The 16,549-nt window shown below is 37.0% G+C and overlaps 1 protein-coding gene across 3 annotated transcripts in view; it reads right to left on the bottom strand.

Annotated features, from left to right (window-relative positions):
• Positions 1-8,387: 8,387 nt before the first annotated feature.
• Positions 8,388-16,549, bottom strand: part of PLEKHA7 (pleckstrin homology domain containing A7) — a 289,322-nt gene continuing 281,160 nt past the window's right edge. For all 3 annotated transcript variants that reach the window (XM_030560483.1, XM_030560481.1, XM_030560480.1), the window contains 3 exons: positions 15,279-15,421; positions 11,713-11,821; positions 8,388-9,649 (listed from right to left, as the gene is read on the bottom strand). In XM_030560483.1, coding sequence (XP_030416343.1) covers positions 11,724-11,821; positions 15,279-15,421 — 241 coding nt within the window. In that variant the 3' untranslated portion in view covers positions 8,388-9,649; positions 11,713-11,723. The remainder of the gene's footprint in view (positions 9,650-11,712; positions 11,822-15,278; positions 15,422-16,549) is intronic.

The following is a 16,549-nucleotide window of genomic DNA, read 5'->3' on the forward strand; positions in this document are numbered from 1 at the left end:
GTCAGTAAGGGGAAAACTATTAGGATATTGTCCCAAAAAGATACATCTACAAGAATCCACCAACAAAACTGCTGCCGTGCTACTGCTAATATTTTGGCAGGTTTTCTCAGTTAGGACTTTAGTGAGCTGCCTTTTCTAGTCTCAGGGGCTGGCTTTTCTACAGAAGATGAGAAAAAATCTGAAAACCAGCTTCTGCAATGAGAAATCCCATCTAGCACATAACTGTCAACAGTCTCTTGCTGTCATGGTCTTCACCCATACTCTGAATGGAACCAACAGCCGTGCAGCACCTCTGTGTTGTGGAGTGTTCAACAATCCATAGCTCTAGCATCAACTCAGTCTGGTACATCTCTCTTAATTCAACCTTCTTGAAGGCCTGATGTTAATTTCCTCCCAGCTAGAAAGTTTAGCAGCACTTATGTCCACAGTCAAGTTCTTTTAAACACAGGTTTAAGAGAGCTAAAGCAAGAGCAAAAATTTGACTGACCTAGCCAGTCTGGCTGTTTTTATACACACTAACAAAACCAGGATTAAAAGTCTTAGATCCTAATCCTGCGAATAGTTGCATGTTAACTGACTGTGGCTTCTCTCCCAGGATGTAGGCTCAGGTTTCTTTCATAATCTTCATTTCATGGCTGCTCAGGTAGTATTGTAGTACAGCAAGACACTTGCTAGATTTTCTGTTAGCAACTATGGCTTATCCTTCACCACCCATGTAATCTCTCAGGTGCTAACATCTGCCTGCAGCTCCTCCACTGGCACAACAACATCTCAGTATGTCAGATAAGCGAGTAGTTCTAGGTACTTCATTGCATTCTTCCCTGCTAGGCTGTGGGAGCTCCAGGAAGATCCTTTCCCCTCTGCATTGATATGTAAAAAGGCCCCAGGAGTGGTATTAGACTTCACCATTGACTTACATGAGACTTAGCACATGCTTAATGGTATTGCTGGATCAAGAAAAGTGCGTTCAGGTCCTTGCACACTTGAAGCTCCTAGGCTGTTGTGCAGTGTCACTGCGTGCTGTTAAAGAGCCGCTGAGAACCACCCAGAGGCACTTTGTTGTGAAAGATGCTCTGTTAGTTTTAGATATTAGTAGAATAGTGAAAGGTAAATAAATTAACTTTATATCTAAGGACACAACCTTTCTGTAGAGTTGGTTTCTGCTATGTCAACCGTACATTGTGAAATAGTCTCTACATCAGAATTGCATTTACATTCAAAGATGGGCACAAACTAGTGCCTCAAGAACCAAGTTATCTCCCCATGGCTGTACATGCATTCCCATTTTTGCTGGAGATGGGTGCAACACTAAAAAGGGGGTTGCAGGTAGTCCTATGTTTTACTGAACAGCATCACTAATAGTTGTATACAAATAGTTTAAATTGTAACATGGAGACGGATGTCCTTCAAGAAGATGCTAAATCACTAGCACTTCTAATTTAGGTCTCAGTTGTGTCATGCACAGGTGCCTAATCAAACATTTAAATTCAACCTTCATGATGAGGGTAGACCAAAGCCAGTATATTTTGAAAGCCCAAATCAGGAGACAGAAAGCTTGATCCCAGTCTTCTGCTATAACTTGATAGAGTCAAAAAAGTCTGTCTTTTAAGAGAAAGCAAATGAACAAGCATACAGGCTGTATAATTGCTTACTGCACACTTGCAATCCTCACCAGTATCAGTATGTAGGTAGCATTAGCACACAGTCTTGGGGAGATGGGGTACCCCTCTGAACAGGCAGAGCATTGGAATGACCCCCCCTCACTTCTTTGTATGATGGGGAGCACCTTGTGAGAAAGCAACATCACTAGTACCCTCTACTTCCCTGTTCCAATAAAAAGGAATCCATTTTTCTCCCACTCTTCAGCTGTGAAGGAATTCTAGGGCCAAGTAGTATGATACATAAGGTGCTTTCTGGCTTTACACAACTGCTTTGCAGTTTACATTCCCCATTTTCTTGAAGAGGAGCCTGGCAACTTTATTCCTGAAAGTACAATTTTTAGGACAGCTTCAAAGCTAGAAGTCCTTCTACAGCTGTGGTTGGGGAATTCAGATCAAAGAGGATACGCACATGTTCCAATGTCAGCACTGACGCTTGGTGGAAATCTCTGTGGATTACTACAGTCCCCAGAACAGAGATTAAATTATGCACTGAAGCTGCCTTTATAAACTGCAGGAGACAAAGAGAATAAATGGCAGTGCACTCTGATAATCAAAGCATGGCATCGTTATTTGCATCAGTTTCCTGTGAGTTGTCTGGGGAAAGTGAAAGGGACATGGTGTCAAGGGACAGAACAGAGTGCCATCAGGGTTTTAAAAGTGACACTAACTACATTTTTTCCCTGAATCTTTGAGAAATATCACCCAAAGAGTGTGTTCCTCTGGAGCACTGTTCCTGATGCTTCTATTCCTAGGGGAGAGTTAAAAGTACAATATGAGACTATGTTAAAGGCCAGCAGTTCCTGCTATATAATCCATCCAACTCTGAAGATGGCATTTAAGGTATCTCCACACTCAGTGGGAGATAGTTGGAAAAGGAGAGAAAAGAATGAGAGGTGGTGGATGCCAGAAAAGAAACCTCAAATAAGTTATGTATCAGAAGTCAAATGTTCCAGGGCTGATCTGAATGGAACTTCCCTATGTTTTGAGATTTTCCCATTTACTAATCTTGACTAGCAGACTGACTCCTTTTAGCCATTCCCAGGATAGTGTCACACCAGAAAACAGTGTCTTGTAATCAGGTGGTTTTCAACTCTCCACATTAGGAATAACTCAAACTAGGTTAAATAAAGTATAGAATGTTTTGGGGCTATAATACGATGCAGAAATGGAGAGGGGACCACAACGTGAATAGCTCCTTTTCATCCTATTTATCCTAGGTTTTCACACAAATGTGGGGTTCAAACCATTATGTTACTTATATGCACAAGGCTGAGATCTGCTATTCATGAACGCTACAAAACTAGTATTATGGGTCTTATAACTATACATAGTAACAACTTTTCTTTAAAATGCAATAGTTCATGTATTTTCAAGTGATACACAACTGAAGAAGCAGTCATTGCATAAGTGATGTGCTCGATTTTATTTAGTGTATTAAAGAGCTGAAGCACCTACTGCTATCCCATATAAGACAAATAAAGCAGGCATTTGGTTTGCAATTTACTCTTTACTGAACTCCTCGAATATTGCTTATTTACAGTCTACATAGTTTTAGGCTTAGTACCTGGTCCGGTAAAACTGTAACTGTAGGAAGCTCTCTTCCCCTTCGAGTTTCAGACACACCTCAGACCTGAAGAAGCAGTGCACACCCTACCTGATGGTTAGTCTTCTGGAGCAATTTTGCAGGACTTTTTGATTCTTATAACACAAAGATGTAGGAAGGTTAACATAATACAAATTGTTAACTGGGCAAAGAGCAAAATGCAAGGAATCCATCTACAAATTACAAATCGGAGACAAAAGGTGATTCTTGCAGACAATATATAGTATGGGAGGAAATCAAAAGCAGTTGACCCATCTGTCTATTTAGCAGAGTTGAACAATCAGAAAGGGAATCCATACAGGCAAAATATTCATTCAGAACCAGGCAGCAGTTTCCGTTATCATGCCACATTATTCTCTTTCTTTTCATTTAGTTTTCATAATAGTAAAGCTCTAATGGTAACTAAAAATGCTTTTCACTAGAACATTCAACTTCTTTATTTCATTAGGTCTAATCCTATATGACCTATCACTAAGGTTTGGAAGACTTTTTGTTTTTAAAAAAATTGTGCCATAGCTCTAAAGATAGACAAATTATGCTGTCAAAGTTTATATCTAGAGGCAGACATGGGGAAAAAAACAAACAAAAAACCCAACAAAATCCCAAACCCCTGCACACACAGCAAAATATAGGCATTATTGTGTTTGTATATTTATGTAATTTGTAGTTAACGGTGCTAGGTCCTATACATATCTCCTTGATTGGGGCTTATTAATAATGCAAATAAGTAATGACAGGTCAGTGTTTAGATATATTAAAATATTTGCATTAATCCAAGTGTGATTTTGTGGAATCTCTCCCCTCATTAGTAATGTCCAGATTTGAAAATATATTATCCTAATTCTCAACACACCTCTGCAAATTCCCCAGAGTCCTGGATCATTTAAGCTTGTAACTCATTTAATATGGGAAACACACTAATTTTCTACAACTATTGTACTCTACTGGATTCTCCTACCTTGCTGGCTGGTCCTTCAGTGTCTTCATTAGTGTCTCCTCTTTGTTTTTTCTGTTTCTGTCCCTCAGAGATTGGTTCTTAGTCTTTCTCTTTATCACATCTGTGCTTTTTAAGGTAATCTCATCTGCTACCATGGCATCAGTTACCCCCTCTGTGAAATTAACTCCAAATTCTTCATTGGATCCCCACACCTTGCATCCCTTTCCTCTGTCTCACATTTCTGACTCTGATACCCCTCTATCCTGTGAAACTCCAGATTTTCAAAACAAATTATTTTCCCTGCTAATCCATCTCCTCTCCTGATACCACCTACATCCCACTACCTTCCAGTAATTCCCAGCTCATCACTTTGGTGACATCATTGACTTCTCTCTGCTTCCAATTCTTGCTAAGTCCCTCAATATTTCCACATTATCACCACCTTACCCCTCCCTCTGTCTCCATACCCCACTCCCATAAAAAACGCTTTTCATACCTTGGTCATCTCAACTTTATCACTATCTTTCTCCTACCAGGCCTCTCTTTTCTCTCCTTTCCCTCTCCAGGCTAATTGAAGTCCAACTACTAGAGCCATTTTTCTTCCCTCTCCTTGAATCCTTTTACTAGCTTGCAACTAGATCTCTGCTCTTTTTCCCTCCAAATCCTCTTATTTTTCTGCTCCACCCATCTCCCATACTCAGTACACCTCCCCTTGGATACCCACAACCTCATGAAGAAGACTTCCATTCTTAGGGCATCAAGGACCTTCCATCCCCTCCCCCCACTCCATCTTTCAAGCTCACATTTTCCAAGAATTCTTTGTAACATGTTCTCACCAATAGTGTTTTTACACCTTAGCTGAAATTATCGTCCAATGTTGTTGTTTTGTTGTTTGTCCTTCTATAGGTCTGTAAAGCACCATGTACATTCATGGTTCTCTAAATGAATAATAGTATAACACATTTTTTAATTCCTAGGATTCTACATGGTACATTTTTGTATCTTTAATTTATTTCATACCTAGAGTCCAAAGGTTTTCTGCCATATCCAATAATTTATGGTAGGCTTCACAATGTTATGTTTTTCTCCTTAGGGTTACCTGTAGTTTAACATTCAAAGTATGGTTGTGGTACAGAATACCTCAACAGGCTTATATTAAAAATGCCCTTTAAAATTCCAAAGCTTTGAACTAAAAGCAGTATCTCAAGAAGTTTTCATGGAAAGTTCATCTCAGTTGGTTCAATTCAGCTACACTTAGATGCACCTTTTCAAATAATAGAAAAAAAGTGTAAAGGGGTCAGACCCAATCAATACAGTTGTTCAAACAGAATTCCAGTCACTGTGATGTGTGTACATTTTGTGCTTTTCCTTTGTACTGTTCTACTATGAAGAAAGGTTGCTTTTGCTAGCATAGCAATAAAAATCTTAGCCTTTTGAATACAGCCAACTAACCAATGGGAATGTTTACCAGGTGTGGAAAAATATAGCAATTTTTCATGTCTTTCCTCTGCATGTCTCTTTCTTTTTATAACTACGCAATCCACACATCTACTACACAAGCAAATGCTTTAAAATACCCAAAGACAGACATAAATCAGAGACGTGAAGCCTCAGAACGTACCTCATGTTTGTTTTTTGTTTTGTTTTTATTTTTGAGACTTAGAAATCAACTAAGTAAATAACATGAGTTGAAAATAAAGCTGTAAGCAATACCTAAAATATGCCCATAAGCATTATATTGTATGTAGATTCAAAACAGCAATCCTTGAGCAGATTTCAGCCATTTAAATCAATTTTACTCAGGCTTTGTCATTTTTTTAAACACTAAAGGGTTGGTAAAATTTTTATGAACTTGTAGGCGGCAAAGCCATATATAACAATATTCTGCACACAAACCAGATTTTCTAGAAAAAAGTCCACTAAACTAATATGACGGGTGAAAAAAATCTCTCCAATACAGCTTGCTTCTTGTGGGTGTTTCTGGCTGTCCTGGATTAAATTAGTTTTAGTGTTTATCACCACTATTACTCTCCATTCTCTCGAAAAGCTGTAGTTAACCCAGTGTGGACAATGTCATCACCAAAACTCCCTAGCAGCCTGGCACACAAATGCAAAACTAGAGCAACGGGAAGGAAAATAAACAAAAGGAGCACCCATTCAATTTAAAAAAATGGAGACTAATGACAGGTCTGAGGATTACAAGGCTGAGGGTGTTGTGAATTGCTAACCTGTCATTAGGGCAACCACTCTATAATGTAACAAACTAAAAACAGACATGGGTGAAAGGAAGAAAGATAAGAGCTTTTAGATTAAAAAACACTGAAACTATACAGTTTATAGTTAAAAAACTATACAGATTAATTACAAATTAGTTCCTCCAAAAGAAAAACAGATACTATTTGTCTAATATTTTTAGTTAATCAAAATGAAAAAAAACCTTTTTATTCCAACTATTTTATGACTTGAAATTGAACATTGTCTGATTAAAAGATACCACTGTGAATACATCATAATTTTCTAGCTTTGATGCTAGTGATGGGTGCTGTATAAGTACATAGATAAGACTGTTTTGGTGAATAAATGCAAAATGAAATTGAAAAAAGAAAACCACCATACAGAGTGGTCACCGGATAACTCATTAGCATATCTATATTTAAATAAGGGCTTTGAAAAAAAGTGTCATAGTTGGAGATATTTTTTTTCAAAATATGGGATTAATTATGGACATATAAATTGCTTGATTTGTCTCAGACCAAAAGTTTTCAAGAAGGTCAGTTTATTATTCAAAACATTAATGGTATGTGTGTTAAGGGTGAAATTCTTTCATCTCATATGAAGCTCAAGTAGGCAGGTTGTGTGTGAATGATGTACACGGCAGGGGAGGAGAATATGAATAGTCTCATCACAACCTGTAGAGCACCTGCACAACTACTATGACAATCAGTTGTGCTTCTCTCCACCTGCCCAACACCCACCCAAAAGACAACAGACAAGTGGAATTTTTGGTCAGTGGGTTGAAGTACTGTAGTTCATGAACCCACTGGCTGCACCCCCTCCCCACGGCATAGCCCACACACTTCCCCCTTCTGCATCAACAACATTTTTTTTTTTACAGAACCATGACACATCACAAATCCCTATGGCTGAGGGTTCCTTTACTTTTCAGGCCATGCATATCCCCACAAATGGGACAAGGGTTTTATAAGCATGTCAGCTTTGTGTTCCCTGTTCACACATTTGAAGTCAAATAGTCACAAACTCTGTGAAGTTCACAATGTCAATACTGAACCACAGAAATATCTCCATTTTCTTTTTTTAAAAAGTTATTGACTGTTTGTTCCCTTCACTCCATTGTATTAAGTAGTTCAAGTTTAAGAAAGTTAAGAACTAAAAACCTCCAGTAGTCTGTATCAAACCCATGTCATTTGAAGGCACTGTCATAGTACAAATTGACTCTCGCCTGCTATTACAGAAGTCGTAAATTCCAGTTGGTTTCCAGACATTTTATTGGTTAATGTGTGTCCATACATTGCACAAGCAACCGCATGATGTTTACAGGATTAGAGATGGGGAGTTGCACTTTTTGCACACAGAACATGTAAATTACTCTAGCTACTTTAATTTCATACTATACCAAGTGTCAAGAATTTGGCAGTTGAGAAAACTGTAAACTAGGAAAGATCAACATTTAGGTTCCAATTCAGGAAAGCCTGTACTTAAGTGCTTTCCTGAACAGAGATGGACTTAAGTATGTATTTAAGAGCTGTCCTAAGTTCAGCACTTGGTACACAGGAGGCCTGATTCAATTCCTATATAAATAAATGGAAAAACTCCCATGGACAGTAATGGGCTTGGGTCAGAACCAGGGAAAACAAAATGTAATTAACAGGGATTTTAAAAACAATGTTGAAAACAATCAACAGGACAGCTGACAAGACAAAAGCAGTAGAAGTGTTATGTTAATATTTTAATCTGTACATACATCATTTTCCCCAAACTGTTATATTTTATTTAAATTAACATTTTCTTGCAAAATATTCATTTAATTGCTTTTCAAACATTTTTTATAAAGGCAAAAATAAAAATTTTATTTTGGCAAAATGTTATGAAGCTGACACTGGCAGTATTGAGTTAGTGAAAAATAGACAGCATTTTCTAAATATATTTCTTAAGAATAGCTTCTGAGTATCGTAAAAATACATTATGAATTTTTATTTTATGCATTTTAAACAAATGTGAAGCTCAATCCATGTAGTTTCTTTTTAAACCCATTATCTGAATGCAGCAAAGAAACAGAAGTTAAAAGTCTCGCAAAACACAGCACAGTATTTGTGAATCATTCCTCTCTTAGCACTCGACTCAACCAAAAATTACACAGTATTGTGCGATTTTTGCATGCCTTACACTAAAAGTGTACACATACTTTTTTCAAGTAAAGAAGCAACAGCAATTTATTTAAATTCATTTTCTTCATATGTAAGTGGCCAACTCTTCACCCTATACCCAAGCAAAACATCAGACTTGAAAGTTTTGGCGAAATTAAGCACCAGTTAAATTTACATACAAAATTAGCAAGTGCCACAGTACATTATTTCTGTTGTTTCCAGGATAATGCAATACATCACATATTGCTTTTTAATTAAAACAATTAAATATATATATATTTTTACTAGTAAAATCACACATTCTATTAACATTTTATTGCTTACTTCACACAGTAGAATTAAAATATCTTTTACTTCCCAGTCCTCTTAATTTAAGAAAAAAATATTTTTGTAGCTTCTTGTTACTGATGCGGACAGTGCTATTGTCAATGCCAACACACTGGGTACTTATATTTGAAAATTAACTACATGGAATTAAAAAATGTACAGGAGTTAGCAGCTGAGTGCCATAATTTTGTTCATTGTGTGCAAACATGATGGTTACTAACATTTAGAAATGCAAGCTGAGTCCTTTGCTATTTCTTATTTAAAGGGCACGAGAGTGATCAATTTTGCCAAAAAAGAAGAAAATTCTCAGTAAGCTTCTCACTTGAGTTAGCTTTACCCAAATGCCATGATGTGCTTCCAAGATTATTTGATTTACATTTTGTAAAGTCTGTGTAAGCAGTTTTAAAAAAAAAATGAACTCAGCCCTTGATTAAAAAAATCTAAAATATATTCTGTTTCTAAAAATACATCAGTATTTTATAGAGTATCTTAAAAGTGCCATTTATTTATATAAAAAATCTGAACTAAAACAATGCCAAACTAAAATGATTTGAATTTATTTGTTTTTCATAGAAAATCCCTCTATTATTCTCTGAATTTGTTTTTGAAAAATTATGAGATCAGCTGATGAGTATCTTCAGAGAAGCTGGTGTAATGAAGACATTCTTTCTTCCATGCTCTGGCATCAGATGGTTGTTGGGTTGTATCTTATGTCAATGTTCAGTTACTGCTTTGGCTGGTATGAAATAAAACAAAATGCAGTCAAATACGGTAGGGGATGCTGATGCCAACCAGTACACATTTTCAGAAAAACATGATTTTGTATTGCAGTCCTCAGTAAGATAGGATGCATAATTAATAGATATTTAAAATTGTATGACCAATTATTACTCGATGCCATTGAAATTCTGGAAGATGTCCACTGATCTAGAAGAATCGTTGTGCCCCTAATGTAATGGCTAAAATTACTAGATTCTTTCCTTAACGCTCTCCCTTAAAGTGAACTTTGGATGCAAGTTTTTGGAGTAGTTCCCTAATACGAGTTCACTGTTGGTATCTGGGGACAGTGCTTTATTTTTTGCACTCTTTTGAAAAGTTCAAGGCCAGATTCTGATACTCCTTACTCATGGAAAAACACCTCACTCCATGCGTAATCTTCTTTGACTTAAATGGGACTACTAGAAGAGTCGGGTGCCATTCAGTTTGAGCAAGGGTGGTGGAATCAGGCCGGCCAAATCAGAAAGTGAACTAGGCAGGCATTAGTCCACTTCTATCACGTTCCCCTGCTGCTCTGACTGATGTCAGAACAACTTTACAGCTGTCAGTCTATCACAGGAGTCGGCAACCTTTCAGAAGTGCTGTGCCGAGTCTTCATTTATTCACTCTAATTTAAGGTTTTGTGTGACAGTCATACATTTTAACGTTTTTAGAAGGTCTCTTTCTATAAGTCTATAATATATAACTAAACTATTGTTGTATGTAAAGTAAATAAGATTTTTTAAATGTTTAAGAAGCTTCATTTAAAATTAAATTAAAATGCAGAGCCTGCAGACCGGTGACCAGGACCCAGGCAGTGTGAGTGTCACTGAAAATCAGCTCGTGTGTCGCTTTGGAACGTGTACCATAGGTTGCCTAACCCTGGTCTATCACTTGTGATATGCTTTTCTGAAGGCAAGTCACCTTTTACGATCTTGAGGTCTAATACTGCAGCCATTCTGAACAGAACTCCTATTGACATAAACTGATGTGTGCACAGTATTGGGCCTTTCTAGAGCTTATCTAAGTATGCAGATTTCTTAACTCTGAGAAGTGCTGATATCAAAAGTACTCCAAAACGAAAACCATGGTAGTCAGAGACTAACTCTTTTAAAAGATGTTCAGTCACACTTACTACTAAATTTATTTCATGTATTTTTATACAATAGTATGAGAGAAAACTAGCCCATCTGAAAGCAGAAAGACAATAATGAATTAATAGTAAATTCTGGAGGTACAGTGGGTGCCAAATTGGGATACTGTCAGTATTATGATATGTTTAACTATTGGTAAGTTTTTCCCATTTTAAGTATAGGGAATAATGCAAATATCATTGAAATGTGCAGTAAATGTTCATTTTTAATGGTGTTGCAATAAATGTCCTTTTTAAAAATGGTGCCCACGATACTTGCAGCTTAGAACTAAACTAAATGAAGGGAAAACATCATCATTCCATTAGTTTAATAATTTAATGGAAAAACATTGAATGCATGGCATCAGTCAAACAAACTACTGTAAGGTTAATTACACAAGGCCAGCTTGTCTCAAACTAATCTTTAATTTTGGTTTCTGCAAAAATGCACCTGTTTGTCCCCACAAAATTGCATGCAGACCCCAAACTGCCTGTTTACAAGGGTTCCTGTTTTTACAGGTATGGTGCTCAACAGAGGTGTGTGCCACTTTGCAGGTGAAAACACATGCACACATTTTCAATAGGGGAAGTTGTTGCTGAAAATGTGGCCCCAATTTTGCCAATAGCATTGACATTTTAGTTTTTCTTTTGCCACACTAAGATGATCAAAATAACCTTTACTTATTTTTAACCAACAGCAATCATCTTAAAGGCTTTTGCTAGCTTATGTATTAGTTCATAAGCAGCAATATTTGCTGTCTGAGAACAGATTCTTCTGATTACTGAAAACTGCATGCATGCATTAATTTGGATAAATTTTACATTATTGTAGTAAAAAGTGTTAGTTTTTGACAAAGTTAAAGCAAAGCTGTAATGACAAATTAGACATTCCAAGAGCAGTTAGTTCTTACTTTTAAGGTGTTTAGACAAATGTGTAGTGAAATCCATTGCTTAATGGGGAGTGAGGTGGCTGTGGTACAGAAGGTGAGAGTGCTTTAGATGGGTAGGTCAACTGGTGAGCTAGAAGGGATCACACACACAGGAATTAGGTAGCATAATTTAACATACATATTGCAACAGAGCCACCTTAACTATCTAACTACTACATAATAAGGAAACACTGCACCAGATCAGTAATGCAATGGGGTGTTAAAATTAAGTTAGATACATGGAAAACACTATTTAACAATATATCCACCTGTTTCTGTATCGTTCAGTAACATTAAAAGCAGAAATGGTTTATTTCCACAAAACACAAACAAAATAAGGAAAACCCATATTAATATGAATCTCACTGGAATAACATGGCAAAAAACACTGATTTACACCAGTCAAACTGTACACAAAATCTGAAATCCCAGGATAGCACAGACACTGTATTTGTTAGTCCAGTTTCATAACTTGACTGAAGTTACACTAGTATAAATGGGCAGAAAGTAAGCAGATGTACAGCAAATAGGAAGGTGAAAAAATAGTTTACAACAAAATAAATATAATTTATAGCTTAAGTAATAAATTATGTGAGAAGTCAAATATCTTTTTAAGGCTTCAGCTTGAGGCATGCTCCGAGTATAATGTATGCTCATTACTAAAATATAAGGCTTTTTCTATATACAATGCACAGAAATAGTGTTATAATAGAGGACATAAAATCCTGATTTATTGGCATAATATTAAAGACCCAAATGATTTCTATGCTAAGCTCTGCCTTTACAATTTTGGAGGGGAAAGGGTGCAAATGGTTATATGAGAAGTGGCTTTTTGATACTTGATCTCTCAGATTTCGACCCTTTGATTTACAGATTGACGAGAGATTCATTTTCAGGAGTACAGGAACCTTCCTGTTGAAGGTTGTGGCTTGTGTGGGTATCAGCAGCTCACATTTTATATTACCATTTATTATTTTAAAGCATCCTAGAGTATGCTAGATGATCACTAAAAGCATAACTTGGAAAAATTTCAGAAACAAACCTTACAGTAAAATTACACAAGGCAGTCTTTATACTAAATCTAGGCATTTAGGGTAGCATTTTCAGAAGTGCTCAGAATGGGCCTAACTGTGTTCCCAGGGGACTTTACCATTGACATCCCTGGAGCAAGATTAGGCCAGCACCGAGAGTCTTTGAAAACCTCACCCTTAAATATAAACATAGAAAATAGAACAAACATGAACAGATATCCAACTGTGCAAAGAAGTAATAAAAAATCCTGTGATGCTCTTTTTAACTGGTCACATCCAATCAGACATCATCAATTCCTGAAGGCTCAAACACCTAATTCTTTTTCATTCTGAAAGAATATATTGTAATTACTTTTACTAACTCCTGCTATTTTTTAAAAATTCATTAACATTAGCTCTGGATTAAGAGTTACTGAAAGGTGAACCCACAGCAATCTGTTATAGAAGAGGAACATTTTGGTCCCCATCATGTGGATGCAGGGATCAACTTATGTGGCTCTCCTTACAGGATTGAGCCCTTAGATGGTAAAAGAAAGAAAGAAAGAAAACAGAACAGAGAAAAGAGAAAGAGAATAAAAGGAAAGACTATCAATAGTTGAAATAAGTTTTCCAGGCAGCACTTAAGATGTTCTAGGGAATATATACAATAAATGTTCGTGGGAATTTTGTTTTCCTGAATTTCTAACAATTTTCTTGGCACCCACATAAGCCCTACTTTTTCAGTTTGATATAAAAGAAGTTAAACTGTAATAATAAAAATCTGACAGCTATTTTTGTGGGCTAGGTATTTGATCTCCAGCGATCTTATGATTTAGTGCATTTACAATGTCTCCCCCCTTCCACACAAGCCCTCATTCTTCTCAGATGGGGGGAGAATGTGTCGTAGTTCCTACATCCTTTCTAACCTATGAGCAATTTCCCCCTTTCATGGAAATGGATACTTTAGGTCTTTGTATTCACTTTTTAGTGTTTTGTTTGTTTGTTTTAATTGAATGGCCCTTTTATTGCCATGCATCCAGGTGCTGTTTTCCTCCTCAATGAATCATCCTATCCTTTCAAGTCAGTTGCCACGAAGACATCTTTCCTGAAGCAAATACGATGTAACGTATAGCTTCCTCTTAAACTACATACAAAATCTCTCCAAAGAGTCAAAACACATAACCCCCTAAATATCATTTCCCCCCTAAAAAAAATAAATAAATCAGCCTCCCCTCAAGGTTTGCTGCCACTGGGTCTTTGAATACACAGCCACATTCAATAAAAGGAAACTGTGTGTGTTTCTATGGATGAACATTATATGTCCAGTTATTGAAAACATCTATCTTAAATGCAGTGGTCTTTAGTGCTTGGGTGGCAAGTGTCATTCATACTGTTTCAGATGAGAAACATGTTTTTTCCCCCAGGGTTGAAATTATTTCCATTATTCCAATTCTCCACTGGAAGAGTTGGCAGTGGCAATTACAAACGAATATTCAAATACTTGGAACAACAACTATTAACATGGTCACTGTCCTATTTGATACAGCTCTGTTGACATTTTCTAAGTTAATAAATATTTCAAATGTCATGAAAGCAAGAGTGCAGTTCCCATTTTCAACAAAGAAAACACATTTTCAACACACTATAAAGAACCCACTGTCATCACCAGGCAAAGAGGATCCTTGCCTGGTCGGTCTGCTCACTAAACTTGTTCATGAGACAAACATACAGTGAGTCAATTTTGCAATATCTTCCTTCAGCATTTTAAGGGCACAATAGTGATTATAGTTAAAGTTGCAGGTGATTTTCTGTTATCCCAGTCACTGAACCCCTTTAATTTCTCTTTTAAAAAAAGCAGCTTTTCTGGCCTGGAGTTTTTCTTGTTTAGCCGCAGCTCAGCTGATTTATTTACTTTTCTTTAGCAATATACAAAGATGTTTAACAAGCATCTGATGGGTTACTTGAAAGTTTCAAATGCTGTGTCCTTTGGCAAGGTTCAGCAGTGATAGTATCGATCAACGTCCCAAACAAATGTCAGTGCTTTGCTTCCCTTTAAACAACTTCTCTCTGCATTTTTTACATTCACAGTAATGTTTTAAATAAGTGTAGAAAGCTATTCTGTCACTTCAAAAGGCAAAGTATTGTAATTTAGGCTACTCAGTAATGGCTATGTCACAGTTTCGAGGTCATGGGATTAAAATCTCAAATACGATGGGCTAGATGTATCAGTGCCACCTATAACAATAGCAGGCTTTCAGCTTCATAATCATAACCAGAGAGATATTTCCTTTTCTTTTTACACCAGGCCAAATTTTCAAAGCCAATCCTCAAGCCTCTCTAGTTTGGTATCTGTAGAATTTGGTATCTGCTGTTTGATTCCGAATTTTAAATAAGACTGGCAATAGAATTGTATCATAGTGGCAACATCTGTATACAGTGCAGTTCAGCAGATAACCATATAGACTCTTAAAAGTAGGTAGCAATAAGAATAAGAACACATTAATCACTGCCATTAGTTTGGAAATAATGGAGCATTACCTGCTACTTCCTTGCTCCGCTGAGAGGCTTCAGAAGCCAAAGCGTATGATATGGTAATGATGCGTTCCTGCTCCTGCAGCTGTGAATCTAAATCAACTGAGTTGTGTTTGTCCTGAGCAACAGCAGGCTGCAGGTTGTGCTTACTAATGGGAAAGTGAAAAAACATCATTAACATTTACGAACATACAGAAAATCCATGGTGCAGCACAGAACAAAGCTTAGTTTCATACCCCAGATATCGCACTCCAGACTTTTGTAAAATGCTTTACAAAACAGTGATTTAGATCCATTGACAATGTAGTGACTACAGTATATACCACAAACAAATAATGTAGTCATTATAGCTTCTGCAATAACTCATGCATAGTGTCAAATGCATCTTAAAGCCCTTTGTTGAAAACAGGTTTGTTTACATGAAAGCAATATGAAAAATGACTGGCTTTTCTTTGAAGTTAGTGAGGACACTTGTTAGCGCTAAGAGAAAGAGGCACAACCTAGTGACCTACAGGTGCTCTCTCTTCAAACAGATTATAAACGACATGGCAGGCACTTGAGCTGATGATAAACGCTTTATGCTGAAAGTTTCAACTGCATCAATATGAGTAAGTCAGCAAGTTCTTTGAAAATCTGTGTCTAAAAGGGGTAGTATACTGGATAGAAAACGGTGTTCTAACCCCAGCTCTGACATGGACTTTCTGCCTTTGGGCAAATCACAATCTCTCGATGCCTCAGTTTACCTACCACATCTACCTAAAAGACATTTTGTCAGGATTCACTAATGCTTTTAAACACTCAGACATACAAGTAAAAGCCATTATTAGGACACTAGTAGCTACAGCCCATGCTGTTACACGGCTCTAATTGATAAAGTCACATGTATATAAAAGATGAAAATGGCTAAGAATTGAACAACAGACTACAAATCCCAGTGTTGATTGAACCTGGTGATACTCTGAACAAAAATAGGTCTTGACCATGCTTATAGCTGTTTTCACAGTTTCACACTGACTCTGAGGATATTCCAGGCTACAGAGTGATGTTCAGGGTTATTCTGTGTGTGGATTATGTTGTGTGGGGATTGTGTTCTGCTGAGAGAGTTGTATGGATTTGTGTAGGTGGTGAATGAGGAATGTGTGCTCTTGTGTATCCTAGGTGTGTTGCGGTGTGGGTGGTTATGTTGATTTGTGTCTAGGTGGGATTGAGCTAGGAGATTTGCGCAGATGGCAAATGAAGTGTGTGTTCTATAGTGAAGGATGGGGGGAAGGACAGCT

Source organism: Gopherus evgoodei, chromosome 4 (genome assembly GCF_007399415.2).
Source record: "Gopherus evgoodei ecotype Sinaloan lineage chromosome 4, rGopEvg1_v1.p, whole genome shotgun sequence".
In the NCBI taxonomy this organism is placed as follows: Eukaryota; Metazoa; Chordata; order Testudines; family Testudinidae; genus Gopherus; species Gopherus evgoodei.